General features: G+C 50.4%; 3 protein-coding genes across 9 annotated transcripts in view; 2 read left to right on the forward strand and 1 right to left on the reverse strand.

The window, feature by feature from the left end:
• The window catches only part of LOC101948742 (zinc finger protein RFP-like), a 1,201,957-nt gene that overhangs the window by 181,114 nt on the left and 998,020 nt on the right, over positions 1 to 22,823 (reverse strand). The gene's annotated exons all lie outside the window — the stretch shown is intronic.
• LOC135974951 (zinc finger protein 436-like) overlaps positions 1 to 22,823 on the forward strand; it is a 92,426-nt gene that overhangs the window by 29,080 nt on the left and 40,523 nt on the right. Inside the window, exons 2-3 of the mRNA XM_065564557.1 lie at positions 17,134 to 17,221; positions 17,746 to 17,872. Coding sequence (XP_065420629.1) covers positions 17,198 to 17,221; positions 17,746 to 17,872 — 151 coding nt within the window. The 5' untranslated portion in view covers positions 17,134 to 17,197. The remainder of the gene's footprint in view (positions 1 to 17,133; positions 17,222 to 17,745; positions 17,873 to 22,823) is intronic.
• Positions 1,706 to 15,740, forward strand: LOC135974942 (zinc finger protein 420-like). 7 transcript variants are annotated; one of them, XM_065564447.1, is made up of 5 exons: positions 1,706 to 2,102; positions 3,870 to 3,957; positions 4,475 to 4,601; positions 8,001 to 8,108; positions 13,434 to 15,740. In XM_065564447.1, the coding sequence occupies exons 2-5, from the start codon at positions 3,943 to 3,945 to the stop codon at positions 13,646 to 13,648; spliced, it is 465 nt and encodes a 154-aa protein (XP_065420519.1). In that variant the 5' UTR covers positions 1,706 to 2,102; positions 3,870 to 3,942; the 3' UTR covers positions 13,649 to 15,740. The 7 variants fall into 7 exon arrangements, with proteins under 7 accessions (XP_065420519.1, XP_065420518.1, XP_065420516.1 ...); XM_065564446.1 differs by lacking the exon at positions 13,434 to 15,740 and adding an exon at positions 8,427 to 12,806 and having other exon boundaries at positions 1,777 to 2,102; XM_065564444.1 differs by lacking the exon at positions 13,434 to 15,740 and adding an exon at positions 8,424 to 12,806 and having other exon boundaries at positions 1,778 to 2,102.

Consider the following 22,823-nt stretch of genomic DNA (forward strand, 5'->3'; position numbering starts at 1 on the left):
GACCGAACCAAAACAAAATAACAAACAAAAAACCGAGCGCCCCCCGCCACCCCAAGATTGGCCGCCCCTTACAAGGTGCCGCCCCAAGCACATGCTTGTTCGGCTGGTGCCTGGAGCCAGCCCTGCTTAAGACAAATCTCTGGTTGCTTCCAAATCTTTGGAAGGTCCTCCGTTCCCCGGTTAGAACGCTCCCCTTAGTATAAGTGCATCGTCCAGAGGTTTGAACCACATTGGCCAACATTTGAAATACAGGTGTGTGGCTAATATTTATATCTTCAGATAGAGAAATGATACATGCGAACAAATAGCATCATCGTATACAGCAAATGGTAACCTTTCCGTAGACGTCTCACATGCCACACGTTCTACAAGATTTGTGGCAAATATATAACAGTGGTCGCAACAGTGATCTATATGGTGATATTTTATTCAGAGCATCACACCCCCCAAACCCGCAGGAGGCAGAGCTGCAAGGGGTAGGATCAGGGGCCGGGTTCAGGGCTGCCCTTGGGGTGGACGCTACGGGCAGGCGGCCCACCAAAGAGGACATCCTGCACTGGGTTTGCCTGATTCCCACGGTCCCACCTGTCCTGCTGAGGTAGGGGGCAGGCAGGCGAGCAGCTGTGTCTGGAGAGGGGGGGAGGGACCCCAGCTGCAGGGGGCTGTTGGAGGAGGAGCTGAGCCATGTAGGTCATCTGGAGCAGGGCTGCCCCTCCCTTCCCCTATTCTACTGCTCCTGCCCCCCCGCCCCCTCCTCCCTGGAGCTCCTGGGCACTCTGGACTGGGAGCTCCTCCTGTTTGCTGTGCGTTTGAAGTCAGGGGATCACTCCCCACCTGGGTACCGGTCTCCAGTGAGCTGGGGTGATGGCACAGGGGGAATCTGTGGGTGCTGCAGCCTCTGTGGGTCTGGAGCTGCTGGCAGCTGCTTGTGTCCGAACAGGCCTTCAGGTTCCTAACGCTGAATGGTTTCTTAAAGAGACAGTGCGCTCCCACACTCACTCAGGCACACACACGCCCCCCGCCCCCCCAAACATAACACCAGGGCTCCCTGCACCCAAGTTACTTTCCACCTGGGCTGTCTATGAGGCAACAGAAGCTGTTGCTCTTCTGCCCTCTGGGGAAAGTGACCTGGATGCAGCGACACCTGACGGGGCTCCTGACTCCCCCGCCCCACAGCCCCCTAGGGGTGCACAGGGTGGAGAAGCAGCCGTCCAGCCAGTCAGCCAGCAGCAATGCCAGCTGCCTGAGGCATCCAGGTCAGTTTCCCCACGTGGGTGCAGGAGGCGGATGTGGGGTTGGCGTGAGGGGAGACTCACAGGGCAGGGGTTGGGGAGCAGGAGGGGAATGCAGGGACTGGGGTGAGGGGGCACGCACAGAGCAGGGGTTAGGGGTGCAGGAGGGGTATAGGTGTTGGGGTGGAGGGGGAAACTGCAGGGGTTAGCGGTACAGGAGAGTGAAGGGCTTGGGGTGAAGGGTACAAGCACAGTGCAGGGGTTGTGGTGAAGGTGGCACAGTGCAGGAGTTAGGGGCACAGGAGGAGAGTGCAGGTGTTGGGGTGAAGGGGGAACGCACAGAGCTGGGGTTGGGGTGAAGACGGCATGGTAAAGGGTTTAGGGGTAAAGGAGGGGGTAGGTGCAGGAGGAGCAGGGTTTGGGGTGAAGGGGGCACGGTACATTGCCCTTCACCCGGGGTTGGAGGTACAGGAGGGGGCAGGGTTAGTGGGGAGCCAATGGAGGGCACCAAATGCAAGTTTGCCTGAGTGACATTTTCCGGTGAGCATCGCGGTGGGTTGATCGCTAGGACCCAGGAGCAGCTGGGAGGCGGCTCTGGGGGGAGCGATCGCTGGGCTCAGGCCCGGCAGCAGGAAGTGACTCGCAGCCGCTGCGGTGACTCTGGCTCCAGGCTCCTGGCGAGATCCCCGAGCCCCGGCGGCTGGTGCTGGGAGCCCGGAGCCCTGGCTGCAGCCGGGAGAGGGGAATCTCCAGCAGGGCCCTTCCCGCTGCTCCCCAGGAGCCTCTCCCAGGGCAGAGCCCCCAGCCCGGCCCGGCCCCTTCCCGGCCCGGCCCCTGCCCCTGCCCCAGGGGGCCCCGCTCGGAGGGAAGGTGAGAGAGACCCGCCCCCCCCCGTCACCCCCGGGCTGCAGGGGGAGGTTTGGCCCCAGGCTGCTCCCAGCGGAGCTGGCTGCGATTCCCGCCCTGGGCCCGGGAAAGCTGCCGCCAGCTCCCGGTGTGTGCGGGGCGGGGGGAGCCCGGGACAGAGACACATGGGGAGCAGAGGGGGGTGAGAGCCGGGTACAGACCCAGCCAGGCAGGGCGGAGTGGTATCCCCAGGAATAATGAGGGCCAGAGGGGATAAAAGTTCCCCCAAATGGGGCAACTAGCTGCAGTGGATGCAATAAATAAATAAACAAATAAATGGAGGTGGGGGGGAGAGGCGTTTTCCTCCCCCCCCTTCCCAGGATCTCAGCTCCCATTTTCCAGGGCCGTGTCCTTAAAGGCCCAGTTCATTGCAGTGTCTGGACAGAGCCGCTCTTCTCCTGTATAAGATGCTACTGAGCTGCTAAAGACCCCCCCCCCCCCACAAAGCTCTCACTGTCACACCTGCTTCGAGTGTTTAAAGAATCCGGGTCTCAGTTCCTGTGTCTGCGTAAAGCCGCCCAGCGCTTCATCCGTGTGTCCCAGCCACTGTCCCTGTTCCCCTGAGTTTCACTCCTCTTGGAATCCAGTCTGGGCAGTTTCACTCCTTTACATTACTTCCCTATGAAAACATTATTTTCATTACTTTCAGCTCTTCATCTTCAACTTCATTAGCGTTGTGCGGAGGGATGTAATTGTGCCATGGAATTTATATTTGTAATAGCAAATCATCATGGGAAATATGAATAGTTGCAAGTAGCTTCAGCAATCGCATCTCACGGTGACGCTGTAACAGTTCCTGTTTCTATAGTAATGTTGTAATTTAAGGGCAGAGCTGACTGATTTCATGGGCTGGTCTGAAAACTCATCACATGAGTGAAGTGAGCTTAATATAGTTTTGTTACACCTGCCAGACTCTGCCTCACACCTTTGTGAGCATGGCAGTCACAGACACACCGATATGACCATCCCCATGTACAACGGGGGTAACAGACAATGCTGTCTGTCCAAGTTACATTTCCCCGGCAGTGCCTAGTTACAAGGCAGATATCCACATGCGACCCCCTCCGTTCCTGCGCGCACACACACTGCTCCCAGCTTACATTGGATTTATTAAAAAAAAGAGAAAAACCAACGAGGAGTCCTTGTGGCACCTTAGAGACTAACACATTTATTTGGGCATAAGCTTTTGTGATTCTAGCCCACAAAAGCTGATACTCACATAAACGTGTTAGTCTCTAAGGTGCCACAAGGACTCCTCGTTGTTTTTCGCTGATACAGACTGCCACTCTAAAAAAAGAGACAAGCTCATGATCTTTGGGGCTCTGATTCCTGAGTGTTAAGGGGGTGCCCTGGGTCTTGATCTGATTTCCATGCAGGATTCAGATTTCAGCCACACCGGTGTCAGACCGGAGTCACTGCTGGCTCTGGCTATTGGAGAGTGCGGATGGGCCAATGGGATCAGCCTCTGTCTGCCTGCCCCTGGGGATGCCGGGGGAGTCCAGGGCAGCTCATTCTTCAGGTGTTGCCACCAGAGGGCTCCGGCTGTTGCTAAGGGAGAGGGGTTTACACTGTAATGGGGGGCAATCCCCCAAAGTGATTCTGCTCTTTTTTTAGTATTTGGCTCAGAGATGCTGTTACTGGGAGGCTTTGAAGAGGCTGGGGGGAAGCGGGGTGTGACATGGACTCCAACCCCTTCTGTAATCTCCCCCATCGCCTCTCTTACCCCAACAGGCTGAGGAATCACATCCACTTTTCGCTCCAGATCGACCCGTCTTCCAGGAGACAGGGAAGGGAAAGAGCTGTGATGGAGCCAGCTCAGGTAAGGGATTTTTAGGGAGCTGCTTAGCCGGGGGAGGGAGAAGCAGGGAGGAGACAGGGTGTGATAAACCTGCTGATTTTCTGAGTAGGACCATTGGCGGTAGTGCGGGAGAGGAACATTCGCCCAACTCAAAAACAGGACATAACCCCCCTGCACAGGACTGGAGCCTGAACCCACTGGCCAGAGGGCCTGAGGCTGCTGTGAAATACGAAGGGAAGCTGTTGGGATTCCTGTCCCTGTCCCTGGCTCAGAGCTCTGCTTCTCATATCAGCCTATGGCTGGTAGGACTGTGGTAAATGAGAAGACCCTGCCATGCTCTGTGTGCTGGAGGGGGGGCGGGGACAAGGAGCTCTCACCTTCTCCCCACCCCCTGAAGCCTCCTGGCTGCTCTGAACACTAGGGGTCTGAGTTTGTTACTCTGGCCCTCCCAGAGCTTCGAGTTCTTTTCCTTTCCCTGCGAGTAGCGGGATTGTGGCTGGGGCAGCAGGTGCTGAGTGGGGGACTCTTGTTGTTTCAGATGCCGGTGACCTTCGAGGAGGTGGCTGTGTATTTCACCCAGGGGCAGGGGGCTCTGCTGGACCCCGCTCAGAGAGCCCTCTACAGGGACGTCATGCAGGAGAATTACGAGACAGTGACCTCACTGGGTAAGGGATTCCCGTCCCCTCAGTTATTAGAAGCCGAGGGTCAGCGTGTCGGACTCTGGTCAGGTTCTTCCCTGGTCAGTTAGATCAGAGGGGAATGTTTTGCATAATGCACAGCTGCCGTGAGAGAGACCTGCATCTCCGTGCCCTCTCCAATGGGTTACAGGTGTCAAAACCTAATGGACATGCTAGCTCATCCCCACCCCTGCAGGTTTCAAAGGGACAGAATTTATTCCTTGTCCTGTCTGTACTGATTCCCAGTCAGACACATTTCATAGTAGCAGCCGTGTTAATCTGTATCCACAAAAAGAACAAGAGTACTTGTGGCACCTTAGAGACTAAAAAACATATTTGAGCATAAGCTTTCGTGGGCTACAGCCCACTTCATCAGATGCATAGAATGGAACATACAGTAAGAAGATATATATACATAGAAAGAACATGAAAAGGTGGAAGTTGCCATACCAACTCTAAGAGGCTAATTAATTAAGATGAGCTATTATAATTAAGATGAGTTTTTGTAGTGATTATCAAGATGGCCCATTTCAGACAGTTGACAAAAAGATGTGAGGATACTTAACATGGGGAAATAGATTCAATTCCCTGTTGACCTCCCTTCTTGGAAGTAGTTCCAGCCATGGGGAGGTCTCTGGGCTCTGCAGGTTTAGAAATAGGCAGAGGTTTAATGCCAGAGCTGGGTGTGCGTCAGCAAGTCCCCCAGAGAGCACAGTGTGACGGGTTCGATCACAGAAACCCCCTGGGAGCTGCCACCTGATGTGCCAAGACTACCTCTGCTCCTGTTTTCCCTGCCAGCTCAGGACTTCAGCACCATCAGACCCAGGGTCTGAATTACTTGCCCCAAACCTGCAGGTTTACCTGAAAACAGCTCACTGAAGTGTGCTCCCAATGGGGGTCTAAACCCAAATAAATCCGTTTTACCCTGTATAAAGCTTATGCAGGGTAAACACATAAATTGTTTGCCCTCTATAACACTGATAGAGAGATATGCACACTTGTTTGCTCCCCCAGGTATTAATACATACTGAGTTAATTAATAAGTAAAAAGTGATTTTATTAAATACAGAAAATAGGATTTAAGTGGTTCCAAGTAGTAATAGAGAGAACAAAGTAAGTCACCAAGCAAAATAAAATAAAATGCGCAAATCGATGTCTAATCAAACTGAATACAGATAATCTCACCCTCAGAGATGCTTCAGTAAGTTTTTCTCAGACTGGACACCTTCCAGGCCTGGGCACAATTCTTTCCCCTAGTACAGATCTTGTTCCAGCTCAGGTGGTAGCTAGGGGATTCTTCATGATGTCTATCCCACTTTATTCTGTTCCACCCCTTTATATATCTTTTAAATAAGGTGGGAATCCTTTGTCTCTCTCTGGGTTTCAAACCCCCCCCCCCCCCCTTACTGAAAAAGCACCAGGTTAAAGATGGATTCCAGTTCAGGTGACAGGATCACATGTCACTGTAAGACCCCAAGCCTTCATTCCTCCCAGCCTGACTCACAGGAAGGCCTGCCTGCAAACAGAGCCCCAGTCAATTGTCCTAGTTGATGGGAGCCATTAAGATTCCAAACGACCATTAATGGCCCACACTTTGCATAATTACAATTGGCCCTCAGAGTAATATTTCATATTTCTAGTCCCAGATACAAGAGTGGTACATTTATACAAATAGGATGATCACACTCAGTAGATTATAAATTTTGTAATGATACCTTACAAGAGACCTTTTGCATGAAGCATATCCCAGTTACATTATATTCACTCATTATCATATTTTTATAAAACCATATAGACTGCACAACATCACACACAGATCCTGGGAACTCCTAGTGAGGGTGTAAATATTCCCGTCACCTCCCCAGACGCCTGTCCCCCAAAGGCGGCTCAGTGACCATGTTCCTGTCCTCTTAGGTTCCATATTCCCACCAGCACAGCACGGGGGCAGGTTCCGTTCACACAATGCCCTTTGTGACAGACACTCCCCCAATGCTGCATGCGCCCTCTGCAAAGAGTTCAGTCACAGAGACCCCCTTGGGACTGTAACCTGATGTGCTGAAATGACCACCGATCCTGTTCTCCCTGCCAGCTTGGGCCCCCAGTACCCTCTCTTGTTGAACCAGACACGCTAACCTGCTGCAGCACATATTCAGGGTCCGGGCCATGCCCCCAAGCTGCAAATCTTCACTGAAAACAGCACAGCAAGATACCTATCTCCAGCACTCAGATACCCAGCCCCAATAGGATCTAAACCCCAGATAAATCCGTCATACTCTGTATAAAGGTTATACAGGGTAACTTCCTAAGTGTTCGTCCTCTTTATCACTGAAAAGAGAGATATGCACAAACTGTTTGCCCCCCCCCCCCCCCCGCCCCCGTAACAACTACTTGCACTGGGTTTATTAATAAGCAAAAGAGATTTTATTAAGTATAAAAAGTCGTGGTTTTAAGTAATAACAGACAGAACAAATATCAGAGGGGTAGCCGTGTTAGTCTGGATCTGTAAAAAGCAACAGAGAGTCCTGTGGCACCTTTAAGACTAACAGATGTGTTGGAGCATAAGCTTTCGTGGGTGAATACCCACTTTGTCAGCGTCTGACGAACTAGGTATTCACCCCACGAAAGCTTATGCTCCAACACATCTGTTAGACAGAACAAAGAAAGTCACTCAGCAAAATAAAACAAACATGCAAGGCTAAGTTTAATACACTAGAAACTAGTTACAAATAATAGTTTCTCGCCCTCACAAAAGTTTCAGTAACCTTCTTTCACAGACTAGACATATCTAATCTGCGCCCAATCCTTTCCCCTGTTCAGTATCCCTTAGTTCCAGGAGACATCTTGGGTGATAAGCAGGGGTCTCCTCACCAGGACTGGCAGCCCCCTTATATAGATTTGGCAAAAGGCGGGAGTCCTTTGTTCCAGCTTGACCCCCTCCCAGTTCCTTATGGAAAAGTCCACGGTTTAAAATGGATTCCAGTATCAGGTGACATGGTCCCATGCTTCTGTAAAGACCCCAGTCTCCATTTTTCATGGGCTGATCCTCACCTACAGAGGAAGACTTACAGGTAAACAAAACCATTCTCAGCCCATTGTTTTGGATAAATGCAGCAATCAAGTATCATTAAGGACCCTCACTTACCATAATTACAACGGGACCTTAGATTTGTACTTCATATTCCTAACTGTAAATATAAGAATGATACATACATACAAATAGGAAAACCATATTCAGTAGATTACAACTTTTCCAATGATCCCTTACATGGGACCTTTTGCATAAAGCATGTTCCAGTTATGTCATATTCATATGGATAAGCATATTTTCAGAAAGCATATGGAGCATCCCGTAACACCCTGATCTGGTCTGATTTCACCCCTGCGCAGGATTTCCCATTCCCAAACTGATCGCCCAGCTGGAACGAGGGGAAGAGCCGTGGGTGCCTGATCTCCAGGCCTGCGAAGAAAGGGAGATCCCGAGAGGCGACCGCACAGGTGAGGGCTGACACAGAAACCATCTGGGGAATGAAGGAAAAAGTTCAGAATCCCAAAAATATGGTGTGAGTAATGCCCTCAGTTCTTCCTCCTCTCACGCAAGGAAAGACTGTAGTCAGCAGATATCACTCATGCCTTTCCACCCAGCCTGTTAGCTGCAGGAGTTTCCTTTCCAGGTTTCCTTCCCTGTGAGTGTTTGGGTGAGAAGAAGAGGCAGAATCCAATTCCTCAGTCTTTGTGTTGGGTTTGCCCTTGGTGCTATTCCTCTTTCTCTCCAGCACAATGACTCCTGTCTGGATTGTCTCTCTCTCCCAGCAGGTGCTGAGAGAGTGAGTGAGAATGAAGAGGAGAATCATGATGCAGAAGTTCCTGGTAAAGTGCAACCACGGGAGACCTTTACGGGAAGTGCTGCATGGAATTTTTCCCAGTGCTTGGAACAGGGAAAAGCCTGGGAAAATTGGCAGAGGTCAGAGAGGCTGCTGGGAAACCACCCAGGGAAGAAAGTCTATGAATCTACTAACTCGGGGAGAGAAGACAAGGATCCCAGAGCACAGCAGACAAACCCCCAGGAAGAGACACCCAGGGACTGCCTGCAGTGTGGGAAAAGATTCATTCTGAGCTCACAGCTTGTAACACATCAGACAATCCATACAGGAGAGAAACCCCTTCAATGCTCGGACCATGGGGAAAGCTTCAATAATCCCTTGGACCTTAATAACCATGGGAGACGCCACACAGAAGAGAAACCCTCTCGATGCCTTCAGTGTGGGAAATGTTTCATTTGGAAGTCAGAACTAATTACTCATCAGAGAATCCACACAAGAGAGAGACCCCATAAGTGTTTAGTCTGTGGAAAAAGTTTCATACACAGGTCATCCCTTGTTAAACATCGGGCAATCCACACAGGAGAGAGACCCCATAAGTGTTTAGTCTGTGGAAAAAGTTTCATATGGAGGTCAGAGCTCGTTAAACATCAGAGATTCCATACAGGAGAGAGACCTCACAAATGCATGGACTGTGGGAAAAGTTTCATTAGCACCTCATCCCTTGTTTTACATGATAAAATCCACACAGGAGAGAGACCTTATCAATGCTTGGACTGTGGGAAAGGTTTCATACAGAGGTATTCCCTTGTTAAACATCAGGGAATCCACACAGGAGAGAGACCCCATAAGTGCTTCGTCTGTGGAAAAAGTTTCATATGGAGGTCATCCCTTGTTAAACATCAGGCAATCCACACAGGAGAAAGACCTCACAAGTGTATGGAGTGTGGGAAAAGTTTCAGAATCATATCAGACCTTGTTTTACATCAGAGAATCCACACAGGAGACAGCCCCCATAAGTGCTTAGTCTGTGGGAAAAGTTTCATTCGGAGATCGGACCTTGATAATCATCAGAGATTCCATACAGGAGAGAGACCTCACAAATGCATGGACTGTGGGAAAAGTTTCATACAGAGATCAGACCTTGATAAACATCAGAGAATCCACACAGGAGAAAGACCTCACAAGTGTATGGAGTGTGGGAAAAGTTTCAGAATCATATCAGACCTTGTTTTACATCAGAGAATCCACACAGGAGACAGCCCCCATAAGTGCTTAGTCTGTGGGAAAAGTTTCATTCGGAGATCGGACCTTGATAATCATCTGAGATTCCATACAGGAGAGAGACCTCACAAATGCATGGACTGTGGGAAAAGTTTCATACAGAGATCAGACCTTGATAAACATCAGAGAATCCACACAGGAGAAAGACCTCACAAGTGTATGGAGTGTGGGGAAAGTTTCAGAATCCCATCATTCCTTGTTTTACATCAGAAAATCCACACAGGAGAAAGCCCCCATAAGTGCTTAGTCTGTGGAAAACGTTTTGTACGGAGGTCATCCCTTGTTAAACATCAGGCAATCCACACAGGAGAGAGACCCCATAAGTGTTTGGACTGTGGGAAAGGTTTTATATGGAGGTCATATCTTAGAGAACATCAGAGAATCCACACAGGAGAGAAACCTCATAAGTGTTTGGAATGTGAAAAATGTTTCACAAGGAGATCACATCTTATAGGACATCAGAGAATCCACACTGGAGAGAGACCCCATAAGTGCTTGGACTGTGGGAAAAGTTACACACAGAGATCACACCTCACTAAACATGGGAGAATCCACATAGGATCTAAACTTCTGTGACACATGGCCAGAAACGGTTAAGCAACTTGCAGGCTAATTGACCCAGATTCAACCTTTAGACACAGGTTAGAAATGTGTGTAAATGGAAATTAGAGCCATTCCACATTAGATAAGCTAGAGCTTTGAAATGTAAACTTTTATGGTTAAAGAACTGGAAGAAGCTAGTAATTGTAATGGTCTATGTTTACTTACATCTTGTTAGAGGTTAACAGTGTAACCAAAGGGTTCCTGTCTAGGGTTGTATTTTGTTCAATCTGAGATGGAAAGGAAATATTAACATATAGATAAAACTTGGGAGTAATAATGTCTATTAACTGCTTTATGGATATTTACCTAATTTTTGATCCATTTAATTAATTACTAATGATGTTTAGAAAATAGAAGATAACTTGAAAAGCCTATTGTTCACTTGGTGAAGTGATTCTGAAACAGAGGCTTTGCAATTTTAATGCACCATCTCTACAGTGAAACCGACCTAAGGACTCTATTCATCTCTGCATGATCTTTTAACCCACACGCTCTCTCTTTTCTTGTTGTGAGAAATCTTAGTTTACTTAATAAGAACTGGCTGTAAGCGTGTATTTTAGTCAGAACTAAAGAAATCATTAACTTGCTGGGTGATTTTTCTGATCCTTCGGGATTGATAGAACGTTTTATATGATGAAGAAGATTTTCAGTAATCCCCATCATGTTTAACTGGGCGGTCTGGGAGTGAGCCCAAGGCCCGGTTGCTTTAAGGGAGCTGTTCTTTGGCCTCTGTGTAGCCAATAAGGTATTGTAGAGCAAACCCCAGGAATAATGAGGGGCAGAGGGGATAAAAGGGGATAGGTGTTTTGTTGGTGGCTTGGTGAATCTAAGTATTGAAATAGCCACTAGTTTTGAGGATTGTCAGCCCATTCTTTGCAGTTTGCCCTAACTGAGCGATCTCTGTGTGTCCTGTGAGCCCGGGACCCTGGTCACAACTTCATAAATGCCTTGCCTGTGGGGAAAGTTTCCTTCAGCTACCGCACCTCATTAAACATCAGAGAATCCACAAAGGTGTGAGAGACCCTAGGAATAGGGGAGCTGGGTGCTCGGGCTTGTCACAGAGTGTGGGGGATTCAGGGCGCTGCACCCCCCACTTCCTGCGATTCACCGTGACACTCAGTCAGCCAGTAAAACAGTAGGTTTATTGGACGACAGGAACACAGTCCAAAACAGAGCTTGTAGATACAAGGAGGACACCTCAGCCAAGTCCTTCTGGGGTGTAGGGAGCTTAAGCCCCAGTCCTGGGGTTTCCCCCATTTCCCCAGCCAGCTCCAAAACTGAAACCCCCTCCAGCCGTCTCACCCACCCTCCCCCCAGCTCCTCCCCCAGACTTTGTCCAGTTTCCTGGGCAGGTGTCACCTGGCCCCAAACCCCCTCCTGGGCTCTCATGTTACATTCTCAGGTATCTTCCCTCAAGGAAAGTCTCCCAACCCACACACAGTCCCAGTAAAACTCCCCTGCAACATTCCCAGGTCAATACTCCCCACTCCCTGCTGCCTGACAGGGCTATTGAGTGTTTGGGGATCATGGGATAAGAGGCGAGGGAGAGCACCGGGATAGAGAGGTGCTGCTTCTCCTCACTCTCCCCGTCTGACCCCTTCTCCCTGCCCCCTCTGCATTCAGACAGCACCACTGAGAGGGGCTGGGTCAGAGCCAGGAGGCTGTATATCTACTTGTGGGATTCGGGTAGGGGGCTTAAATGACAACAGACACAATTAAGGGGGACCTGATGAAAGAAATTTTGAGACCCACTGGTCTACGCTATTATGGTCACCACTGTTACAAAATGATGATACATTTTGTACAAATACAAGCCCTGTGAGGTGTCCCATGAAAAGTGATGGTCTCCTGCATATAATTGTCCTGTTAAATCGTGTGCATCAACATTGTGGAGGGAGTTATGAGATTTTGCTATGGGTTTGTTACTGAACCAAGCTGGAAATCTGGAAAATGCCCACAGACTAGCTCCTCAGAGCCAGGTGCTAAGTGGCCATGAATTGCTTAGCCGGCCATTCACCAGCTGTGGAGCTGGGAACAAGAGATTTACAATTCACCGGAAGGACGGCTGGACGCTCACTTAGGCCACAGACTCATTGTCGCCTGCCCCTGGCTGCGGGGTGAACCTCAAAGAGGAGAGTGGTATAAAAGCACAAGGGAGAATTGCCTCCATTTTTACCTCTCCTCTCCCATCTTTACAGAAGGCAACAAGATGGCTTGAAAGGCAACAGGGGCCTTGGACTGGGGAGGGCGGACCAAGGCTGGAAGGAAATCCAGGCTGGGTACTAAGAACTGTGAATTGCATGAAACATCTGGTGGGGTGAGAAAAGCTGTTTCCTTCCAATCTTCCTTAGCTTGGTAAAGTTTGGGATTTAAAATGCGTGTTTACCTTTTATTTTTGTTGTCACCAATTCAGACGTTTTATCCCTTTCTCACTTGTGATCCCTTACAACCTACCTGCCTCTAGTTAATAGACTTGTTTTTATCCCAACCAGTGTGTTTTCATTGAAGTGTTCGGGGGATTTCACTTGCGATAACAAGGCTGTTTCCAAATCACCATCCTTTGCTGGGATGAGGCACTGATGAGCTTGTACCCCTCAGTGTACGGACTGGACAGTAGAAGTCGCACAGCTGGGGTGCGAGGCTGGGAGTAGAGAACTGGCTGGAGTTGCTATGTACTTTAATTCATCACTGGCTGGCTAGTCGCACATAGTGCTGCATAGCTGGGAGTGACTTGAATCCCGTGGTTGGCTGGGGGTGAGCAGAGCATGCGGGGGTTTGTTGTTCACCCAGGGAAGCAGTGTAAAACATGTCCTGGGATGGAGAATTCAGCAGTTCAACAGTCCGCACTGTACCCTGGGGTACGTCTCGCCCACCGTCTCCTGGGACCCAGCATGGCCCCACTTGTCTTTCATCATCGCGCTCCTCTTTCAGCCTGAGAACAGGGCTATTCGGAGAGGGGGAACCAGCCAACATCCTCAATTGCACTGGCTTTGGCTAAATCCTAAACACCGCTTGCGATAGGAGAGTGGGGTTCTGCTGTCACCCTTCCCCTCAGGCCTCATTCTCCTTCCTCACCTTACTTGTCTCTCTCCTTTTGCCTTCTGTCTCCTAAAAGTCTGCCTTAGCCAGTCGAGACAACGCCACGTTTTGCACCAGGGCAGGGGGCCTGTGACTGGAGAGGCAGCGCAAAGCAAAGCTTTAAGCAGTCCAACACGGAGAGAAGTGTTTCAAGTCTCACGGGCTGATCAGCCGGTGGGCCGTGCCCGGGTTCCTCCTGCAGGGATGTTGCAAGTGAGACTGAGCCCTGGTAGCAGAAGCTTGTATGCATGATGCACCCGTAATGCTGAGAAAAGCTGCCCACCTGTAACCGTGCCATTGTGGTTCACCACTGAGAATACCAAATTCAGGAGAAACAGGGTAAATACACCCCAAAATGCTGGTGGTTTTTCTCCCAAACGATATACCAAACCAGCCACAACAGTAAACTTCTATCTCACCACACTGGCTAACAAGAAGTCATAAAAGCAGCTTCCTGAGGCATTCCAGTTTGTATCACCCCCCAAAACACTGGATTGAAAGCTGAGTGGTTCTTTAAAACCTGTCTCCTCAGATAACAGGTTCTTCTGATCCCAAAGGACCTGCCACACACTCAGATCTTACCCCAAAATCACACCGCTGCCAATCCTTTACTATATACAATCTAAAGGTTTATTTATAGAAAGAAAGAAAGAAAGAAAGAAAGAGGCCCAGGGCAGGTTGGCGGATTAGCAGGGGACCTTGTGCTGGCAGCAGAGGTCGGGCCCACTCCTGCACTCACTGGTGTTGGGTGTGATTTGTTATACTCTTATAGCTTATTCAAATATGTGTATGTTAAACTCAATATGTAATTTGTAAGGACAGAGCAGCAATTCAAAATGGAGTCTGAACCACCATTTTGTAAACTCCATCTTGTGACCCCCTTTGTGCCTGTCTTCCTGGCCTAGATCATCTTTCATCAAACTGGTTTTTCCCGCCACTGGCAGTGGTGGGAAAAGGAAGAAACCGGCCCCAGCCCATTCCCCCCCCTCCGCCCCCCAGCTCCCAGACACATTGCTCGGGGGAGGGGGTTTGGAGGATGGTGTGGGACGGGGAGAGCAGAGTTGGGAAGAGGCGGGGTGAGGGGAGCCTGAGATGGAGATGAGGGGAGGGTTGTCCCAGGCCCCATATCCCCCTAGGGATGGCCCTGGAAAGAAAGAAAGAAAGTTAAAATTGGTTAAAGGAATCAAATACATACAATAATTGCAAAGTTCTTGGTTCAGGTTTGTAGCAGTGATGGAATAAACTACTGTCTTAAATCAAGTCTCTGGTTGCTTCCAAATCTTTGGAAGGTCCTCCGTTCCCCGGTTCGAACGCTCCCCTTCGTATAAGTGCATAGTCCAGAGGTTTGAGCGGGAAAGAGGCCAGAGCAGGAAAGGGGCCAGATGGAGGTGATTCCAAACATTCCATGGCCTTTTATAGCTTCTGCCATGTGGAGGGAATCCCATTGTCCTTTCTGTGGAACGTGACAGGTGAAGATGGAGTTTGGAGTCACATGTCCGTGCATAATTTTGCTTAATCACAGCAGAAGCTATTACCCACACTCCAGTTTGAACGTTCACAGGAAAGTCCATTAGATGCAGCTGCATGTCTTCCTTGTGACTACCTGTACCTTGATGGACCATTCAACTTGAATAGTCCTTTCACAACGTGCTGGCTAAATACCTCACCGGTCTTACCACAGGGGCCAACATTTGAAATACAGGTGTGTGGCTAATATTCATATCTTCAGATAGAGAAATGATACATGCGAACAAATAGCATCATCGTATTCAGCCTCCCCTTTTCTGCTCCCCCCCTCCCTGGAGCCCCTGGGCACTCTGGACTGGGAGCTCCTCCTGTCTGCTGTGCGTTTGAAGTCAGGGGATCACTCCCCACCTGGGTACCGGTCTCCAATGAGCTGGGGTGACGGCACAGGGGGAATCTGTGGGTGCTGCAGCCTCTGTGGGTCTGGAGCTGCTGGCAGCTGCTTGTGTCCGAACAGGCCTTCAGGTTCCTAACTCTGAATGGTTTCTTAAAGAGACAGTGCGCTCCCACACTCACTCAGCCACACACACACTTCCCCCCCCCCAAAACATAACACCAGGGCTCCCTGCACCCAGGTTATTTCCCACCTGGGCTGTCTATGAGGCAACAGCAGCTGTTGCTCTTCTGCCCTCTGGGGAAAGTGACCTGGATGCAGCGACACCTGACGGGGCTCCAGACTCCCCCGCCCCACAGCCCCCTAGGGGTGCACAGGGTGGAGAAGTAGCCGTCCAGCCAGTCAGCCAGCAGCAATGCCAGCTGCCTGAGGCATCCAGGTCAGTTTCCCCACGTGGGTGCAGGAGGCGGATGTCGGGTTGGCGTGAGGGGAGACTCACAGGGCAGGGGTTGGGGTGCAGGAGGGGAATGCAGGGACTGGGGTGAGGGGGCACGCACGGTGCATGTGGGAGGGGTGCAGGCATTGGGGTAGAGGGGGAAAAGTGCAGGGGTTATCGGTACAGGAAAGGGAAGGGCTTGGGGTGAAGGGGGCATGCACAAAGCAGGGATTGTGATGAAGGGGGCACGGTACAGGAGGGGACAGGTGCAGAAGGAGCAGGGGTTAGTGGGGAGCCACTGCAGCCAAAGTTTGTCACGGTGTCATTTTCCGGAGTGCAAGGCGATGGGTGTAAGAGAAGCCGGACACAGAGATGCTGCAGTGCGGTGGGTTGATCGCTAGGACCCAGGAGCAGCTGGGAGGCGGCTCTGGGGGGAGCGATCGCTGGGCTCAGGCCCGGCAGCAGGAAGTGACTCGCAGCCGCTGCGGGGACTCTGGCTCCAGGCTCCTGGCGAGATCCCCGAGCCCCGGCGGCTGGTGCTGGGAGCCCGGAGCCCTGGCTGCAGTCGGGAGAGGGGAATCTCCAGCAGGGCCCTTCCCGCTGCTCCCCAGGAGCCTCTCCCAGGGCAGAGCCCCCAGCCCGGCCAGGCCCCTTCCCGGCCCGGCCCCTGCCCCAGGGGGCCCCGCTCGGAGGGAAGGTGAAAGAGACCCGCCCCCCCCCCGTCACCCCCGGGCTGCAGGGGGAGCAGGATAAAGAGGGGCGGGGGGGGGTGAGGGCAGGCGGGGGGAGCGGGGGGGGGCAGGAGGCGGGTGCTGGGGATGCGGGGGGCAGGCTGGGATGGGGGCGGGGGTACAGTGAAGGGAAGATGGGGCGATGCAGGGCGATTGGGGGGGTTGTGGGGCTGAGGGGAGCGAGGCTGGAATTGGGGAAGATGTGAGTGGGGGGCACTGCGAGGGAAGAGGGTGTGTGGGGAGACTGGCGGGGGACAGCGGCAAAAACCCATACACCCACACCCTGCTCCCAGTGTGTTATTGTCAGACACACCCGTGCTGGTGGGGTCTGTGTCTCCTGAGTTTTGGGGTCGCCCAGGGCCCTGGTCTGATTTCTGGGCAGGATTCACATCTCAGCCACACCGGAGTCACTGCTGCTTTGGGCAGGCAGGGAGTGTGGATGGGCCAATGGGATCAGCCTCTGCCTGCCTGTCCCTGGGGGCTGCTGCGGGAGTCCAGGGCAGCTCATTCTTTAGGTGATGCCATCAGAGGGCTCCTGCTGTCCCCCAAAGTGGCCCCTTTAGTTCTGCTTTTTTCTTAGCTTTTGGATCAGAGATACTGTTACTGAGAGGGTCTGAAGAGTCGCTGGGTGGGGGCGGGGGGAGGAAGCAGGGTGTGACATGGATTCCAGCCCCTTTTGTAACCTCCCCCATTGCCCCTCTCGCCCCAACAGGCTGAGGAATCATGTCCACGTTTTGCTCCAGACGGTCCCGTCTTCCAGGACACAGGGAAGGGAAATGTCTGTGATGGAGCCAGCTCAGGTAGGGGATTATCAGGGAGCTCCTGGGCAGGGGCAGGGAGGAGACAGGATGTGATAAACCTGCTGATTTTCTGAGTGGGCCCATTGGTGATGGGGGAGGGGAGATGGGACATTCCCCCATTTCTCAAACAGGATACAACCCCCTTGCACAGGGCTGGGAACATTTTCAAGGCTCCCAATGCTGGAGTGAGACCCCGTTAGCCTGAGGCTGCTGTGAAATATGAAGGGAAGTGTTGGGATTCCTTTCCCTGTCTCTGGCTCAGAACTCTGCTTCCTGTATCAGCCTGTGACTGGCAGGCATGTGGGAAATGAGAAGACCCTGCCCTGCTCCGTATGCTGGGGAGGACAAGGAGCTCTCACCTTCTTCCCATCCCTGAAGCCTCCTGGCTGCTCTGAGCTGGATGGGGGTGGGATTCTGCTACTCTGGCCCTCCCAGAGCTTCCATTTCTTTATCCTTCCTCCCTCGTGACTAGTGGGATTGTGGCTGGAGCAGCAGGTAATGAGTGGGGGCTTTTGGTGTTCCAGATGCCGGTGACCTTCGAGGAGGTGGCTGTGTATTTCACCCAGGGGCAGGGGGCTCTGCTGGACCCCGCTCAGAGAGCCCTCTACAGGGACATCATGCAGGAGAACTATGAGATGGTGACCTCACTGGGTAAGGGATTCCCGTCCCCTCAGATACTAGAAGTCGTGGGGTCTGCGTGTCTGAATCTGGTCAGGTACTTCCCTGGTCAGTTAGATCAGAGGCGAGTGGGTTCCATAATGCACAGCTGCCGTGTGAGAGAGACTTGCATCTCCGTGCCCTCTCCAGTGGCACATGGGTGTCAAAACCCAATGGACAAGCTAAACCATCCCCACCCCTCCAGCTTTCAAAGGAGCATAAATCCAGCATTGTCCTCTCTGTGGTGTTTCTCGGCTGCACACACAATCCCTGTTCACCTCCCTCCTTGGGAATAGCTCCAGCCATGGGGAGGGCTCTGGGCTCTGCAGGTTTAGAAAGAGGCAGGGGTTTAAGTGCAGAGCTGTGTGTGAATCAGCAAGGCCCCCAGAGCGCACAGATCCTGGGAACGCCTAGTGAGGGTGTAGTAATAATTCAACTCACCTCCCCAGACAACTTCCTCTGTGCGAGGGGATTCAGTGACCATGTTCCCGTCCTCCTGGATTCCACGTTCCTCCAGCAGAGCGCAGGGACAGGTTCCACTCACGGAATGTCCTTTCTGACAAATACTCCACCCTGATCTGATCTGATTTCACCCTCTGCACAGGATTTCCCATTCCCAAACCTGAGCTGATCGCCCAGTTAGAACGAGGGGAGGAGCCATGGGTGCCCGATCTCCAGGCCTGCAAGGAAAGAAGGTTTCCGAGATGCACCCGCACAGGTGAGGACTGACACAGAAACCATCTAGGGAATGAAGGAAAAAGTCATCAGATATAGCTCACGCCATTCCACCCAGCCTCTTAGCTGCAGGAGTTTGCTTCCCAGCTTTCCTTCCCTGTGAGTGTTTGGGTGGGATGTGGAGGTGGAGTCCAATTGCTCGGTCTTTGGGTTGGGTTTTCCCGTTGTACTGGTCCTCTTTCTCCCCAGCACAATGACTCCTGTTTGGATTGTGTCTCTCCCAGCAGGTGCTGAGCGAGGGAGTGAGAATGAGGAGGGGAATCATCATGACGAAGTTCCCGGGGAAGTGGAACCGCAGGGGATCTTTGTAGGAAGAGCTGAAGGAAATTTTTCCCAGTGCTTGGAGCAGGCAGAAACCTGGGGAAGTTGGCACAGGTCAGAGAGGCTTCTGGGAAACCACCCAGGGAAGGAAGTGGATGAATCTATTAACGGTGGGGGAGGAGAGGAGGATCCCAGAGCGCCGCCGACAAATCCCAAGCAAGAGACACCCTGGCACTACCTTCAGTGTGGGAAAGGATTAATTTTGAGATCACAGTTTGTGACACGTCAGACAATCCATACTGAAGAGAAACCCCTTCAATGCTTGGACCACGGGGAAAGCTTCAATAAGCTCTCAGATCTTAATAATCATGGGACAAGTCACACTGGAGAGAAACCCGCTCAGTCCCTCAAGTGTGGGAAATCTTTCACTTCGAAGACACAAATAATTAGATATCAGTTAAACCACACAGGGGAGAGACCCCATAAGTGCTTGGACTGTGGGAAAAGTTTCATAAGAAAGTCAACCCTTGTTGAACATCAGGCATTACACACAGGAGCAAGACCCCACAGCTGCTTGGACTGTGGGAAAAGTTTCATACAGAGGTCACACCTAGTTCATCATGAGGCAATCCACACAGGAGACAGACCCCACAAGTGCTTGGATTGTGGGAAAAGTTTCATAAGAAAGTCAACCCTTGTTGAACATCAGGCATTACACACAGGAGCGAGACCCCACAGGTGCTTGGACTGTGGGAAAAGTTTCATACAGAGGTCACACCTAGTTCGTCATGAGGCAATCCACAAAGGAGAGAGACCCCACAAGTGCTTGGACTGTGGGAAAAGTTTCACACAGTGGTCATACCTTGTTAAACATCAGGCATTACACACAGGAGAAAGACCCCACAAGTGTTTGGACTGTGGGAAAAGTTTCATACAGAGGTCAAACCTAGTTCGTCATGAGGCAATCCACAGAGGAGAGAGACCTCACAAGTGCTTGGACTGTGGGAAAAATTTCATAAGAAGGTCACACCTTGTTAAACATCAGGCATTACACACAGGAGAAAGACCCCACAAGTGCTTGGACTGTGGGAAAAGTTTCATACAGAGGTCAAACCTAGTTCGTCATGAGGCATTACACACAGGAGAGAGACCCCACAAGTGCTTGGACTGTGGGAAAAATTTCATAAGAAGGTCACACCTTGTTAAACATCAGGCATTACACACAGGAGAAAGACCCCACAAGTGCTTGGACTGTGGGAAAAGTTTCATACAGAGGACACACCTAGTTTATCATCAGGCAATCCATACAGGAGAGAGACCGAACAAGTGCTTGGACTGTGGGAAAAGTTTCATAAAAAGGTCACACCTTGTTCAACATCAGGTAATCCACACAGGAGATAGACCCCACAAATGCTTGGACTGTGGGAAATGTTTCACAGTGAGGTCAAACCTTGTTCAACATCAGGCAATCCACACAGGAGCGAGACCCCACAAGTGCTTGGACTGTGGGAAAGATTACATACGAAGGTCAGACCTTATTAAACATCAGGCATTACACACAGGAGAGAAACCCCACAAATGCTTGGACTGTGGGAAATGTTTCACAGTGAGATCAAACCTTGTTCAACATCAGGCAATCCACACAGGAGTGAGACCCCACAAGTGCTTGGACTGTGGGAAAGATTACATACGGAGGTCTGACCTCATTAAACATGGAAGAATCCACACAGGATCTAAACTTCTGTGAAAAATGGCATGAAAGGGTTAAGCAACTTCTATGTAATTGACTCAGATTCAACTTTTAGAGAGAGATTTTAAAAATGTGTCCACCTTAGATAAGCTAGAGTTTGAAATGTAAATGTGTATTTTTAAAGACTCGGAAGAAGAGGGCACGTTATTTCTGAGTAACCTAATTGCCTTCTATGACAAGATAACTGGCTCTGTGGATGAGGGGAAAGCAGTGGATGTGTTAGTCCTTGACTTTAGCAAAGCTTTTGATATGATCTCCTACAGTATGTTTGCCAGCAAGTTAAAGAAGTATGGGCTGGGTGAATGGACGATAAAGTGGATAGAAAGCTGGCTAGATCGTCGGACTCAACGCGTAGTGATCAATGGCTCCATGTCTAGTTGGCAGCCGATATCAAGTGGAGTGCCCCAAGGGTCGGTCCTGGGGACGGTTTTGTTCAATATCTTCATTAATGATCTGGAGGATGACGTGAACTGCACTCTCAGCAAGTTTGCAGATGACACTAAACTGGGAGGACTGGTAGATACGCTGGAGGGTAAGGATAGGATACAGAGGGATGTAGACAAATTAGAGGATTGGGCCAAAATAAATCTGATGAAGTTCAAGTGGAGAGTCCTTCACTTAGGATGAAAGAATCCCATTCACTGCTATAGACTAGGGATTGAATGGCTAGGCAGCAGTTCTGCAGAAAAGGACCTGGAGTTACAGTGGATGAGAAGGTGGATATAAGTCAACAGTGTGCCATTGTTGCCAAGAAAGCTAATGGCATTTTGGGCTGTATAAGTAGGGGCATTGCCAGCAGATCGAGGGACGTGATCGTTCCCCTCTATTGGACATCGGTGAGGCCTCATCTGGAGTACTGTGTTCAGGTTTGGGCCCCACACTACAAGAAGGATGTGGAAAAATTATGAGGAGAGCCTGAGGGAACTGGGATTGTTTAGTCTACAGAAGAGAAGAAAGAGGGGGGATTTGGTAGCTGCTTTCAACCACCTGAAAAGGGGTTCCAAAGAGGATGGATCTAGACTGTTCTCAGTGGAACCAGATGATAGTTGTCTAAACTGCTCTCAAAAATCTCCAGTGAAGGAGATTCCACAACCTCCCTAGGCAATTTATTCCAGTGTCTAACCACCCTGACAGATAATAGTTTTCAAGTACCTAAAATGTTGCTAAGGAGGACAGAGAAAAATAATTCTCCTTAACCTCTAAGGATAGAACAAGAAGCAATGGACTTACATTTCAGCAAGGGAGGTTTAGGTTGGACATTAGGAAAAAGTTCCTAACTGTCAGGGTGGTTAAACACTGGAATAAATTGCCTAGGGTGGTTGTGGAATCTCCATCTCTGGAGATATTTAAGAGTCGGTTAGATAAATGTCTATCAGGGATGGTTTAGACAGTCTTTGATCCTGCCATGAGGGCAGGGGACTGGACTCGGTGACCTCTCGAGGTCCCTTCCAGCCCTAGAATCTATGAATCTATTTACCTCAGACCATTTCTCCAGTTTGTCCAGATCATTTGGAATTTTCATCCTATTCTCCAAAGCTCTTGCAACCTCTCCCAGCTTGGTATCATCTGCAAACGTTATAAGTGTACTCTCTATGCTATTATCTAAATCATTGATGAAGCCATTGAAAAGAACTGGACACAGAACTGATCCCTGCAGGACCCCACTCGTTATGCCCTTCCAGCGTGACCATTGATAACTACTCTCTGGGAACGGTTATCCAACCAGTTGTTCACCCACCTTATAGTAGCTGTATTTTCCTTTCTTTTGTTTAGGGTAGATCAAAGTGATTGTTAAATATATCTGAGGGTGTATTTGATGTTTAAACTTCCTGGCAACTAATTGGATGTTACTTGCATTGTTTTCACTTATCTATATCCTGTTATAATGTAGTAGTGAATATTTCCATTGTGTATACCCCCATAACTAAATAACCCATCAAATGAGGAAGAAGCCTAGTGGAATGCAAATGAAGAACTTTAACATGATACCAGACACCTCTGTGTTCCTGGGGAACCAGGGAACCAGCGTGCAGTATCCAGCTGGACTCATGAAGACCACCCCCCGCCTCCAGCCTCTGCTTAAACCAAAACCCATCAGAAGAAGAAAACTTGCAGAGAGCAGTGAAGGGCGTTGGGAGACACACCTAGACCCCTCCTGACAAGGGTGACAAGATTAAGACATCTCCATTAGCATATAGA

Source organism: Chrysemys picta, chromosome 12, assembly GCF_011386835.1.
Source record: "Chrysemys picta bellii isolate R12L10 chromosome 12, ASM1138683v2, whole genome shotgun sequence".
NCBI classification, from domain to species: Eukaryota; Metazoa; Chordata; order Testudines; family Emydidae; genus Chrysemys; species Chrysemys picta.

Excerpts from the sequence above, each read along its gene's own strand:
- LOC135974942 (XM_065564441.1), top strand. The coding sequence starts at position 3,817 with ATGGACTCCAACCCCTTCTGTAATCTCCCCCATCGCCTCTCTTACCCC. Across the intron at positions 3,958-4,474 it reads CTGTGATGGAGCCAGCTCAG|ATGCCGGTGACCTTCGAGGA; the intron begins GTAAGGGATTTT and ends TTGTTGTTTCAG. Across the intron at positions 8,109-8,423 it reads CCCGAGAGGCGACCGCACAG|CAGGTGCTGAGAGAGTGAGT; the intron begins GTGAGGGCTGAC and ends TCTCTCTCCCAG.